The 13,271-nt window shown below is 38.0% G+C and overlaps 1 protein-coding gene across 1 annotated transcript in view; it reads right to left on the bottom strand.

The window, feature by feature from the left end:
* Positions 1 to 13,271, bottom strand: part of calcr (calcitonin receptor) — a 68,854-nt gene that overhangs the window by 31,555 nt on the left and 24,028 nt on the right. Inside the window, exons 2-5 of the mRNA XM_056249692.1 lie at positions 7,409 to 7,474; positions 4,583 to 4,745; positions 1,773 to 1,880; positions 310 to 413 (exon numbers count right to left, since the gene is read on the bottom strand). Of these exons, the coding sequence (XP_056105667.1) occupies positions 310 to 413; positions 1,773 to 1,880; positions 4,583 to 4,745; positions 7,409 to 7,453 (420 nt within the window). The 5' untranslated portion in view covers positions 7,454 to 7,474. The remainder of the gene's footprint in view (positions 1 to 309; positions 414 to 1,772; positions 1,881 to 4,582; positions 4,746 to 7,408; positions 7,475 to 13,271) is intronic.

Raw genomic sequence — 13,271 nt, 5'->3', positions numbered from 1 at the left:
TAATAAATTGTAATTAATTTGGCCTTGACTCTACTGTATTTAAGTTGTTTTGGACATATTTGGACATATTGCATGTGAACAATTTAAAAATTTTCATCAAAATATGCATGTCAAAAGTTATTAAATGTTTTTCAACACACCCAAAATGGAAAGGACTTTTGGACTATTTAAATAGGCATTTCCAAGACTGTACTGTATCCAGATGGCAATTGTGCCGTCTTATGTTTAAATCTGCTTATGGCATTTAAACCAATTTTTTTGTGGTATCAACGAAAAAAATCTACAATTCAATAGTGTGCTATATTTTACCTTAATTTTTTCCTTTGAGAATGTGAGACAGTGGGACCAGGTCTTATTGATGGATGAACTGTGTACCCAGTTGCCAGATTCATCACAGTATTTGGTTACTTTTTCTGCAGGGAAAAAGAAAGTTTAGTGTAATGACTTGAGCTTAAGGATGTACTCACACTACGCTTTCTGAACCGTGCCGGAGTATCTTTGACCCCCAAAGTCTGGTTCGTTTGACTAGTGTGATCGCTCCATATCGTGCCCGGGCCCGCTTGAAGAGGTAGGCTCGGGCACGGATCGATTGGGCTCGGGCACGGTATGCATGTAGTGTGATCGCCAACTGCGCCGAAACATCATTGCTTCTTGGATGGTACACTTTTTAATGAATTCGAGTATATTTAGGTTTATAACAGGTCTGGTTCTCACCTTATTGGTGAACATCACGCATCAGTTGTGGTAAACGGAAGCTCAAGCATGTTCGCTTGATGTGCGAGAACCAATGAGGTTCATTCTCGTGTGTTGAGCAGAACCAATGAGGTTTGTTCTCTCACATCAAGCAAGTTCGGTTGAGCTTCTGTTTATGTTTGCTGATCAATGTTTGTATGCGAATAAAAGCATAAATTCAATCTGTTCATCATATAAAGCGATCGAGTCTCTCCGACTAAACCGCTCAATTCATATGGATTAGTTTTACAATCTCTTTATGAACTTTTTGAAGCGTCAAAGTGGTAGTTGCGTAGCCGTCAATGGAGGGACAGAAATCTCTCCGATTTCATCAAAAAGATATTTATTTGTGTCCCGGAGATGAACGAGTAATTCAGTAATTCAGACAGAATTTTCATTTTTGGATGAACTATCACTTTAAGTGCAATGTGACTGCAGACTAGAGAGGGAGAGGGGAGGGGGGACAATCACGCTCGGGCTCGGTACAAGGCAACCGTGCCTAGTGTGAGTACGCACTAAGTTGTTCCAGTGATTGCCCCTAGCCCTCGGCCTCGGGAATCAATCAATCAGTGTCTTATAACAAACACAGTGAGCTGATTCTCAGGCAGAGAGATCTCTATAAGCGAACAGCAGAGATTGTCTCCTGTTATATCCTTACCTCAACAGCTTCATTTCACTGATATTTAAGAACTCACAGATGTTTGATATGGAAAAGCTTCTTTTGTCCTGTAGCAAAAATCGTTGTCCCCTTTAGAACAACACTAGCCATCAGCTAATATATTATTTTTGCACTTCTAAATAAAAGCTCATATGAATGTTTCCAGACAGTCTGAGACCTTTTCATTATAGGGCTTCACTTATCATCCCAGTGGCCTGCGCTCGTGCTTTGGAATTCTTTCTTTGGAGCAACATCTTGTGTTTCATAATAGTCAGACCAGAGACATGTAACAGATGTCATGCGTGCTGTAGAATCTCGATGATTTGCAGTTTCTGGAGCGTTTTGGTCTGGATTGACAATCAGATGTGATCGAGAGTCTTACCTAAGGGGTCAAAGCTGGGGTAATCTGGGCAGTTCTGTGAGGCAAAGGTTCCAGCTGGGGTTTCATCCCAACAGAGCAAGCCATCCCAGAATCTACTGCAAAACGACCCTATAAAAGTTAAATAGACATTTTAAAAGCGGTCGTTTCATGAGGACTCAAATGTTCCTTGATCTTTTGAGATCCAAGAGTTTATTGTACAATGAAAACATACTGTAACTTTCTGAAATCAAAATGACCTCAGTAAAAGGAAACAAAACATTTATTGAAACTAAGCTGATGAAATGGCCAAACCGTGTGCTGTTTCTGGATGTGTGTAGCACCTGCCGCTCTGCATATCATTTTGAAGGATAACTACGGTAACACTTTACAACAAGGTTTCATTAGTTAACATTAGGTCACTACATTCGTTAACATGATCTAATAGTGAACTGCACTTCTACAGCATTTAGCTTCTATTTTAATTTCAACATTAACTAATACATTATTCAAAACAAAAGTTGTATTTGTTAACATTAGTTAATGCACTGTGAACTACCATGAAAAAACAATGAAATGCGGTTACCAAAAGGTTTTCATGCTTGAATGTTCAAAAAACACATTGGGTGTTTCTCAAAACCAAGAATGCAAAGAACGGACATGTGTTCTTGGGGAGAAGGCTCTTGCTAGTTGTTCTTGGAAGAATGAACTCACAAGGTGACGAGCACACAGAACGCTGCTGACAGTTTGAGACGATGTGTTCTTGCTGGTATTGCGCAATAATACCCCCGCACAGACGCCATCTGCAGTACCCAAACATAACGAGAATTATTGACGATAACAGCCAGGCTGCAATGGTCTCTTGAATGTGGGGTAAGACGAATGTGGGGTAAGACTGGCCGGTTGGCTCGATAGCTAACGTTACACCCGCAGGCGCTTATGGAGATTCTCACTTCCGAAAACGTTTGAGCACATTTTCGATTCGCCATAAATTTTCGTAAAAATGCCAATATTTGAAATCTACACGGTTGATTTCTCGCATCAAATGTTCTCAAAAGTGAATTTAGTGATGAAATAGCGTACGAAATTGTAGAAAAACGAATTACTGTATTGACCTGCCTCTCCTTCCTCGAATGCTGGGATATTTCTGCTGTCAAGTTACCAACCGATGCATCCTCGGTAAAATGGGCGTGTCAAAAACACTTCCGGGATTTTTAACCATTCTTGCCAAAATGCAAACTTGTGTATTGGGACAGTACTTGGGCCACAAAAGATGACGTTTCACAAGAACACAAGAACACAAGTACAGACAAGAACACAGATTGAGAAAAACCCATTATTTTCACATTGTTGCAGCTCAGTAACGCTCTGTTTAGTTCCTGTTTTTATAAAGCCCCTCCTTCTGAAAAGCAGAGTGTGCTCTGATAGGTCGACTGGACCAGTGTAATATGATTGGTCAACCGCTTCGAGCGTGTTTCGGAAATGTCCCGCTCCTTACCATAACAGCATTAGATCCGTGGTGTGGCAACAACACAATACTAACTAACTCAACCAGGCCTATGCGTATGCCTTGGGCAGGAATTATTTAAATGAAGAATATCGAGACATGTTTGTTTCTTGAAGAAAACTCAAGACTACAATGGAGGCGTTTCAGGGAGTTCAGAAACAGTGACATTGATATAGAGAATAACTCCATTTGGAGTGACTTTGTGCTTTACAGATATTTTTTATGCTCAAACTGCATTAAAGGTGCATTGCGCAACTTTTCATGTTAAAAATACCTGTTTTTCTATCCTATAAATGCTTAAAGAACTGCCTGATGGGCTGAATGCGCCCTTCTCTGCGCACTGAGATTGCCTCTATAATCATGTACAGTAAAATATATAAGAGGGATTCGGGCTCGAATTTGAGACTGGGCGTGACGTCATGCGCGTTCACGCTCACCAGGCTATGTCTCGCAGGTTTGTGTATTCGCCGGCGCCGCCATTCTCCGCATCAGCGAAGACAACTCGTGCGTCAAAGGTAGAAGATGGATTCAAAGAGACCGGCTTGTAGTCCATTCCAAACCCCAACGCAAATTCCACGTAAAGTAAAGAAAAGAAAAATTGTGTCTAGTGCCACCAAAAGGTCCAAATTGGAGTCAGACAGGCGTCGGAGTAAGACGAGAGTCAACCTCGGGAAGGCATTCAACAAATGGAGAGATCTCCGGTCTGCTCTTGGTCTCAAACGGGATCCTCAGTTGGCTTTTGTCTTGATAAAACGGTAAGATATAGCCCAGTCTCTAATGTTTGATACGGCCAATCTATGTATGACAACAAATGACGATGCGTAAAATGTGTAATGCTTTAGCGTAAGCTAGATACATGTACAATCAGAATTGGTTTTACTACCATTGTTAGTGAACAGTTTCATAAACTAGGAATTGTGTTCGGAAGAATAGTACAACATGAAACATAAAACATATCCAATAAAAGATGCATGTGGTCCATGAGCGTGCACAACTGGTTGCAGTTTCGCTTGTCACCAGAGGGGGCGTAGTTCTGCAAAAACTTTAGGGACTTGCGTTTTGCACCTTTAAAGACAGTTCAAAATGTACAAAAAAAAAGAAAAAGAAGAAAGAGAGCATAATAGGTCCTCTTTAAACTGGGATAGGTGAAAGTATTTTATCACACATCACCTTCCGAGAAGAACCTTTATTGTTTCCCTGATCACTTTGTGATAGCTTTCAGCCATAAAGTGATCCACTAACAGTCTTGGAATTTAACAAGGCTATGAAAAGATTAAGAGCACCATTGTCTGTCATTCAAATGAAAATGAATTGAAAATAAACCTACCTGTTTTATTATGGGATCCATCCCGGCTCAGAAGTTCCAGACATTTGTACTGAGACTGAGTCATGATCAGTCTCTCTCCCTCGACTGCCATCAAGACAGGAGTAAGGGATAAGTCAGCGCTGGGCTCTGTTTTTGTCTCTGTTGTTCCAGCCTTTGTTACATTCTGCAAAGAGAGATGCAATTGACCACAGCAGCAAGGTTGAAAATTCAGTAAGAATTGGTTCCCGTTCAATTCACGAGTTGGAATTTAAATCGAATTGGTCACACCCCACAGGATGTGGGATATTAAATTGGAATTTAAATGAGAATGACATGGTGGACGTTACTGAAATGCAATTGAAATATATTCACACAGTCACACATAAGGTTTGGAACAAAACATGAATAATTACATAACTACCTTTTTTCACTAAATATAAATAGATACATACATTTTGCCCATTTATTCCCTGATATGCAGAAAACAATTTTATAAAAATCTAGTCAAATTAAATTACAGCAAAAACACATTGATTTCAGATAGCTTTATGAAATAAGTATTGACAACATCATTTGAGGTATCTTGGGAAATTACGTGTTCTTCAACACTGGTGCATAAAATAAGTTAATTAATTAAACTTTAAGGAATTATAAATTAAATACAAACGGCTATTACTGACATTTCAAACACTGCTATTATCTAATGTGTTTATGGGTAATTTATACTAAAATGTATAATATACAATAGTAGCCAAAAGTGATGTCCGGTCTAGGAAAATTGACATTTTCACCCTTTATTCAAAATATATATATATATTTTTTTTTTTTGATTTTGCATAGTTGTCTTTTGAGTCAATTGTTTTATTCATGATGACGCCATGAAACATGTCAAATTGTGTGACAATTTTTGGCCAGGCTGTCATACAAAGAAATTATGAACACATGCAAAAACAAGAGAGAACCAACGAAATTTTAATAACTGATTATTTTGTAGTCAATATTATGCTTTTTCCTGTGAGCTTTTTGTTTTTTATGGATTTTTTTTATTGCATAATAAAATGTATCCTGTAGCTGTAGTCTGCCTTTTTTGCCAAATAATTTTGTCAGATAAATCACTAAATGTTCTTCACTCATATGTAAAATATTTAAATATATATATATATATATATATAAAATATTTTTCCTCGTATTTTGATGGTTTAATCAACTTGTAGGGTCATTAAAAACAAATATCCCCTCCAGAGGTCACTTTTGGCCACTACTGTGAACCTATACAGCTATATGTTTATTCCGTTTTCTTCTTCCTTACAATTCTTTTGTTTGCAACCTCAATTCAAACTCAGGAATTAGACTGGGATTTAAAAGTCATTCTGTATTCATTTCTGAATGGCACACAACCTTCCACATCAGAAACACCATAAACACCCCTATTTCCCCCCCTGCGACCTCAAATGCACATCTACTCAGTTCTGAGGACATCACATGGGCACTTGACATTTGAAAAGGTATGATTTTACACAAGAGAACCGGCAGAAACATTCCTCTGCTCATATCAGTATTGTAAAAAGATAAGAAATCCTTCACAGAAATTAATGCTTTTCTAGAAGAGTTATAGGGGAAAAGCTTTACCCACAAAGACAGGCTTGATATCAAAATTCAAAGCGCATCTCTAACCATTGTATCGCTGGTATGAGTCATCTTATAGTTCAATGGGAAGTCAAAGAGACAATTCAAAAGTACTTTACCTTTTTTCCCCTTTTAGACACCCCACAGTAATAAATTCTACATTCATTACGACTGAAACTTTGATGCTTTTGTGCAGAGATCTTTACTTTGGCAGATCCTCTCAAACCCACCTTCTCATTACTGCCATTAAACAAACTGAGAAAAGTCTGTGGCAGCTTCTTTAGTGCTGTGCGTCTGTCTTACCTGCGCGCAATAACGCATTTACAACACCAAACTCATCTGTGAGGTTTCTGATGTCCCATGTAGCAGTTTAGCAGCCGTACATATGATGTCACTCCAAACTTTGAAGTAAATGACGTCATACATACGACCACCAGGCCACCACCCAAGTCAGTCAGGAAAACCATTTGTTCTTCAATGGAAACTGGATGTCAAGAACGAATAAGATCATGTTTCAAAAACTACAATTGTATCTTTAAAATAAGTAGTCTTTTTAGACCCAGTTTTTTACACTTATTAATACCAATCCACACTCTTGCTCTCAGTTTTTGCTGTTCAGTCTAGCTTTAATTAAATGCCATTTCCTATTATACTTTTAAATGTTACATGCTATTCTGCAAGCTCATTACTTTTCCACTAAGTTAGATTAATTCACAGTCATGGGAAAGCTACTTCAAGGTCAAACATAAACAGAGAGGACTTATTATTTTATTAGTGCGCACATACAATTAGCAAAGTAGGCTATTGGCTTGTTTGTGAGTTGCGGTGATACTATAGTGCTAATGTACTACATGCAGAGGGCTTCATATGCTCCCATTTCATCATTCTGACACCAGCATTGATGGAGCCACCATTTCATGCCTCAAGAGTTCTGCGGGTTTTCAGGTCACCTCCGCTTGCAATTACCAAACTGGAGCAATTAGTGAGTAATGTATTTTTTTTTCTAGTGGATAGTGGGGGTGGGGGAATCAGAAGAAAATCATCTAATGACAGTTTACAAAAAAACAACTAAAATTTAGTGGCCAGGAAAACAAGTTCAAATGGGTAAAATGTCGCATTCTAATTACGAGAATGTATTTTAGGCTAATTTAACTATGAGTGTATATAATAAAAATGCATTATATTGAACAAACAATGAATGCGATGTTATGGTCCACTCACCAAGATAAATGATGTCAAAAGCCATAGGGTCTCTTGCCAACCCATGTTCTCAAATCCTGGCTTTATCTGTAAACACAAAAACATTTTTAAAAAAACTGTCTGAGAATGCAACACACTGAGAACTCAAAGTTGACAAAAACATTCTACAAATGTATCTAAATATCTATCTATCTATCTATCTATCTATCTATCCATACATCCATACATACATACATAGATCCATACATACATCCATACATACATCCATACATACATCCATACATCCATACATACGTCCATACGTACATACATCCATACATACATCCATACGTCCATACATCCATACATCTATACATCTATACATAGATCCATACATACATACATCCATACGTCCATACATCCATACATCCATACATCTATACATAGATCCATACATACATACATACATACATACATACATCCATACATAGATCCATACATACATCCATACATCCATACATACATCCATACATCCATACATACATACATACATCCATACATACATCTATACATCTATACATAGATCCATCCATACATACATACATACATACATCCATACATACATCTATACATCTATACATAGATCCATCCATACATACATACATACATACATACGTCATCCATACATCCATACATACACCCATCCATCCATACATCCATACATCTATACATACGTCATCCATCCATCCATCCATACATACATACATCCATCCATACATCCATCCATACATACATCATCCATACATCCATATATACATACATACATACATCTATGGGTATGCATCCATACATTTGACTAGGGAAAATGAAGAAAGAAAAAACGAAGAAAAAACATCAAAATAATTCCATTTGTTCCTCATTTGGGAGATCCAATGCTGGGAATATTAGACGTCACATGCAGTCCTGGATTGACAAAAACTATATTGGGCATTCTAGATCAACTTCTAATGGTACATTTTCCACTTCAGTAGACAGATCCTATATGATAGATCTAGTAGACACTTCCTATATCCTTGATTTGAATCGCTCGTGTCACATACATTACACAGGGTAAATTAAAATTTATTCAGTCATATATTATGTTGCAGTTCCTTATAACATTACCAGCCATTGCTGAGTAATTCAATTTTATTTACTTGCCAAAGTCAATTTATTGTCTCATTTGGCTCTTGGCAAGTGTAAATTGTACTCCCATGAGTATGATATATCAAAGCTAGACTCTGGCTGTTAACCTACAGCACTGGCATGTCAAAACTGCTTTCATTAGCCCTCAGTGCCATGTAACATTTTTATATGTAGCTTTAGGTCAAACCATCTCTGCCAACATACCAACAACAACATACCAACAGTTCGGCTACTGTATTCTCTACTCTATCAGCACTTTACCAACAGAAAATGCAATGGCAGTAAAGCAGAGAGGGGTGAGAAAGAGCAATGTAAAACCGCTGCTGAGAGCCAGTTTCTCTCCTGTGTAACAGTTTGCTCTCAACACCTCTCTTTAGATCACAGTGGGGGTATTTCTTTGATAGACAGACAGAAAGATACCAGGAATAGCTACTGAACCTCTGGATCCACTCAACAGTGTTGACATTACCTCAGATTATCAGCAGCCAGTTCTCCACAGATGCCCTTGTGCACATGTAGTCTGAGTGCTGATTTATTAGGATGTGGAGTGTGTATGTACCGCCTCAGGCCTCTTACTGCGTTCTGTCACAACACATATCACATTCAGAGGAGATATTTGACTGAAATATTACTCTGGTTTTCTTTCCAAAGCTGGAGGATTCCAAACAAAAACAGACCATTATTTTAAGAACAAATAAGAACAGCCTGAATCAATTCAACTCCTTATGCAACCGATTGTTGGGCATGCAGTCCAATGCCTTTAAAACACAGCCATGCATCCCTTCAGGTGGAAGAAAAGTTGCCATATTTGGCCGTTACAAAGCAGCATGCAGTTAATCGTAAGGTCCTGTTAAAGTTAACCCATGAACATATACACTCACCGGCCACTTTATTAGGTACCCCATGCTAGTAACGGGTTGGACCCCCTTTTGCCTTCAGAACTGCCTCAATTCTTCGTGGCATAGATTCAACAAGGTGCTGGAAGCATTCCTCAGGGAGTTTGGTCCATATTGACATGATGGCATCACACAGTTGCCGCAGATTTGTCGGCTGCACATCCATGATGCAAATCTCCCGTTCCACCACATCCCAAAGATGCTCTATTGGGTTGAGATCTGGTGACTGTGGAGGCCATTTTAGTACAGTGAACTCATTGTCATGTTCAAGAAACCAATTTGAAATGATTAGAGCTTTGTGACATGGTGGAAGTAGCCATCAGAAGATGGGTACATGGTGGCCATAAAGGGATGGACATGGTCAGAAACAATGCTCAGGTAGGCCGTGGCATTTAAACGATGCCCAATTGGCACTAAGGGGCCTAAAGTGTGCCAGGAAAACATCCCCCACACCATTACACCACCACCACCAGCCTGCACAGTGGTAACAAGGCATGATGGTTCCATGTTCTCATTCTGTTTACGCCAAATTCTGACTCTAACATCTGAATGTCTCAACAGAAATCGAGACTCATCAGACCAGGCAACATTTTTCCAGTCTTCAACTGTTCAATTTTGGTGAGCTCTTGCAAATTGTAGCCTCTTTTTCCTATTTGTAGTGGAGATGAGTGGTACCGGTGGAGTCTTCTGCTATTGTAGCCCATCCGCCTCAAGGTTGTGCGTGTTGTGGCTTCACAAATGCTTTGCTGCATACCTCGGTTGTAACGAGTGGTTATTTCAGTCACTGTTGCCCTTCTATCAGCTCGAACCAGTCTGGCCATTCTCCTCTGACCTCTGGCATCAACAAGGCATTTCCGCCCACAGAACTGCCGCTCACTGGATGTTTTTTCTTTTTCGGACCATTCTCTGTAAACCCTAGAGATGGTTGTGCGTGAAAATCCCAGTAGATTAGCAGTTTCTGAAATACTCAGACCAGCCCTTCTGGCACCAACAATCATGCCACGTTCAAAGTCACTCAAATCAACTTTCTTCCCCATACTGATGCTCGGTTTGAACTGCAGGAGATTGTCTTGACCATGTCTACATGCCTAAATGCACTGAGTTGCCGCCATGTGATTGGCTGCTTAGAAATTAAGTGTTAACGAGCAGTTGGACAGGTGTACCTAATAAAGTGGCCGGTGAGTGTATGAAACTACTGTTGAAAATCCATCATTTACTCACCCTCGAGTTGTTCCAAACCTGTATGAGTTTCTTTCTTCTGTTGAACACAAAAGAAGATATTTTGAAGAATGCTGCAACCAAACTGTTGACGGTAGCCATTGACTGTCATAGTATTATTATTTTTTTCCATTCTATGGAAGTCATTGGCTATACTGTCAACTATTTGGTTACTGACATTCTTCAGAATATCTTCTTTTGTGTTCAACAGAAGAAAGAAACTCATACAGGTTTGGAACAACTTTAGGGGGAGTGAGTGATGACAGAATTTTCATTTTTGGCTGAATTATGTTTAACAAGGATCAATTTTAGTTAATGCTAATTTCAACATTTTCTAATACATTATTAAAACCAAAATTACTGTTAATATTATTTAATGAATAGTTGTATTTGTATTATCTAACATTAACAAATATGAATACTGCAACAAATGTATTGCTCATTGTTATTTAATGCATTAACACTTAAATGGTTTCATTTTGTTCTGTGTGATTTTTAAAAAAAAAAAGAGCAAATTTGAACTGTTGTTAGCAACATGTTCTGACACATTTTTTTTTCTGTCTCACTTGGGACTTTTTATTGTGTTCTGTGCTTTTTATACCGATCTAATGACTTTTCTGCATTTTTATTCAGAGATTACTAGCGTGTGTGTTTTCTGTGTAGGCACTAACACTAACATCAATATTGGCAAATTATGGTTTTACCGTCCTCGTGGGGGCATTTGGTCGCACACACACTCACACACACAAGTCTCTAGCGGACCATATATTTCTCAGTAAATGGGGTAAGACATTACTTACAGATCATTTATTTATATACCAAACCCAGACGGAACGTTTAACAAAAGGCATTTGTGTTCTCTTCGTATGATTAAATTCAGTTATCATTGAAGCTATTTCTTTCCTATGCATCCATGCAATTTTTCTAAGGAAATTAAAGTAAATAAAACCGATTATTGGAGCACATATTACAAGAAAATACTATTTCAGTTTTGTCAACATTAAAATGTCTCAAGGTTTAACTCAATGTGTTACTTGCCGTTTCGTTGTAATTATATGTGAAATTTACTTCTTAGTTAAAATTGTAAATTCTAAGTAAATTCTACACCAAAAAAATTCAGTATGCGTTTGATGCAGTTATATATTTTTAGATGAGTGAGGCAAGTAAAGTCAATGTTGCATAAATATGTTTCCTTTCAGTGACAATTTACAGATATGAAGATGTATTCCGCTTTGAGTGTCATCCAAACCCAATAATTGCACATTATTTCATTTTCTTTCCTTAAAAAAGAAACTAAATAGCCCTATTCTGATGTGACAAAACACCATGAAAAATTCATTATGAACACATCTCCATCATTGAATAGCCGGCGTCTAGCCATTTTTAGATATGAGCACACGGCCCTGTTCGGGCTGTGGTCAGTGGCACAGGAATAAAGGGACAAATCTGGCTTGCTTTGCTCTCTAATCATTGTTTCCCAGATAGCAGGAGGTCTCGTTTTTCAAATGTCTACGACTGCGTGTATCGGGGTGGAACTTAGCCAAGATAGAAATAGGAAGTGGAGAAAAGGGAAAATGGATCCCAGTCTTAGGATTCAACTCCATATAAGTTCTGGTCATTAGCCAAGATAATTAATGTTCCTCTGTGAGGATGAATTAAAGCTTTTCTTCATCATGTTAGCCAAAAGGCTGGGTATTCCCTGAGGAAGCACAAGACTGAAGACTCAAACTTTATTTTGGAAGTAAGGAATTTCTGGAATTTAAAAAAAAAAGGATGTTGAATTAGTAACGAAGATAGACATTTTTATGAAAGCTTTTTTAGAATGAAGGATGCAAGATGGCACTGCTCTCTTCCCTTGAAAGCTTTCAGAAATATGAATAATATGTTTGTTCGGGAAAATTACTTTTAATCCTTTAGTGACCGCAAAACCCAAATCCTCTGGGACAACTTCCTTAAAACTCCATAAAATGGCTTAGTGAGGAAAGTCCTATATAATAACTAATTATTTAACATAATCTCTGAAATACTTCATTCTTATTGAAGCTTTCAGCTTTGAAATCTCTTTAATGACCACTAAACTGTTTCAGGTCCCATGATGCTCATGCAATATCTTTTTCTTTTTTTAACAAAAATAACGTTTTATTTATAAAGCGCCTTTCTCAAGTTCAAGGTTGCTTCATACAATGCTACATACAAACCTTAAGAGATACTGCCAAATACTTTACTCTAAAACTGTACCAAAATTATTAATTTCAAACGATATATCACACTATATCAAAATATACAGATTTTAAAGTGCCCCATTATGCCTTTTTGGATATTACCTTTCATGTAGTTAACAGGTTGTGAATGTAAAAGGTCGGCAGAGTTTTAAAGATCAAAGTGCACGATAAATGGAGTAATTGTCTCCCAAATGAAAGAACTGCTTCTGAACTGCCTAAAATGAGTCAGTAATTCCAGTCTTACTTCCTGGTTACAGACCTATAGGTTTGTAACTAATTTGCATAATGACGCTGACAGTGAACGGCATCTACTTTGACCCGCCCTCAAACACTGTTGTAGCTGAGGCCTGGAAGAGTTTGGTTCGTGTTGTCGACATCTCAAGA

Source organism: Rhinichthys klamathensis, unplaced genomic scaffold, assembly GCF_029890125.1.
Source record: "Rhinichthys klamathensis goyatoka isolate OS25496 unplaced genomic scaffold, OSU_Roscu_1.1 h1tg000060l_1, whole genome shotgun sequence".
NCBI classification, from domain to species: domain Eukaryota; kingdom Metazoa; phylum Chordata; class Actinopteri; order Cypriniformes; family Leuciscidae; genus Rhinichthys; species Rhinichthys klamathensis.
The sequence above is the reverse complement of the archived record's forward strand: the minus strand, read 5'-3'. Positions and strand labels throughout refer to the sequence as shown.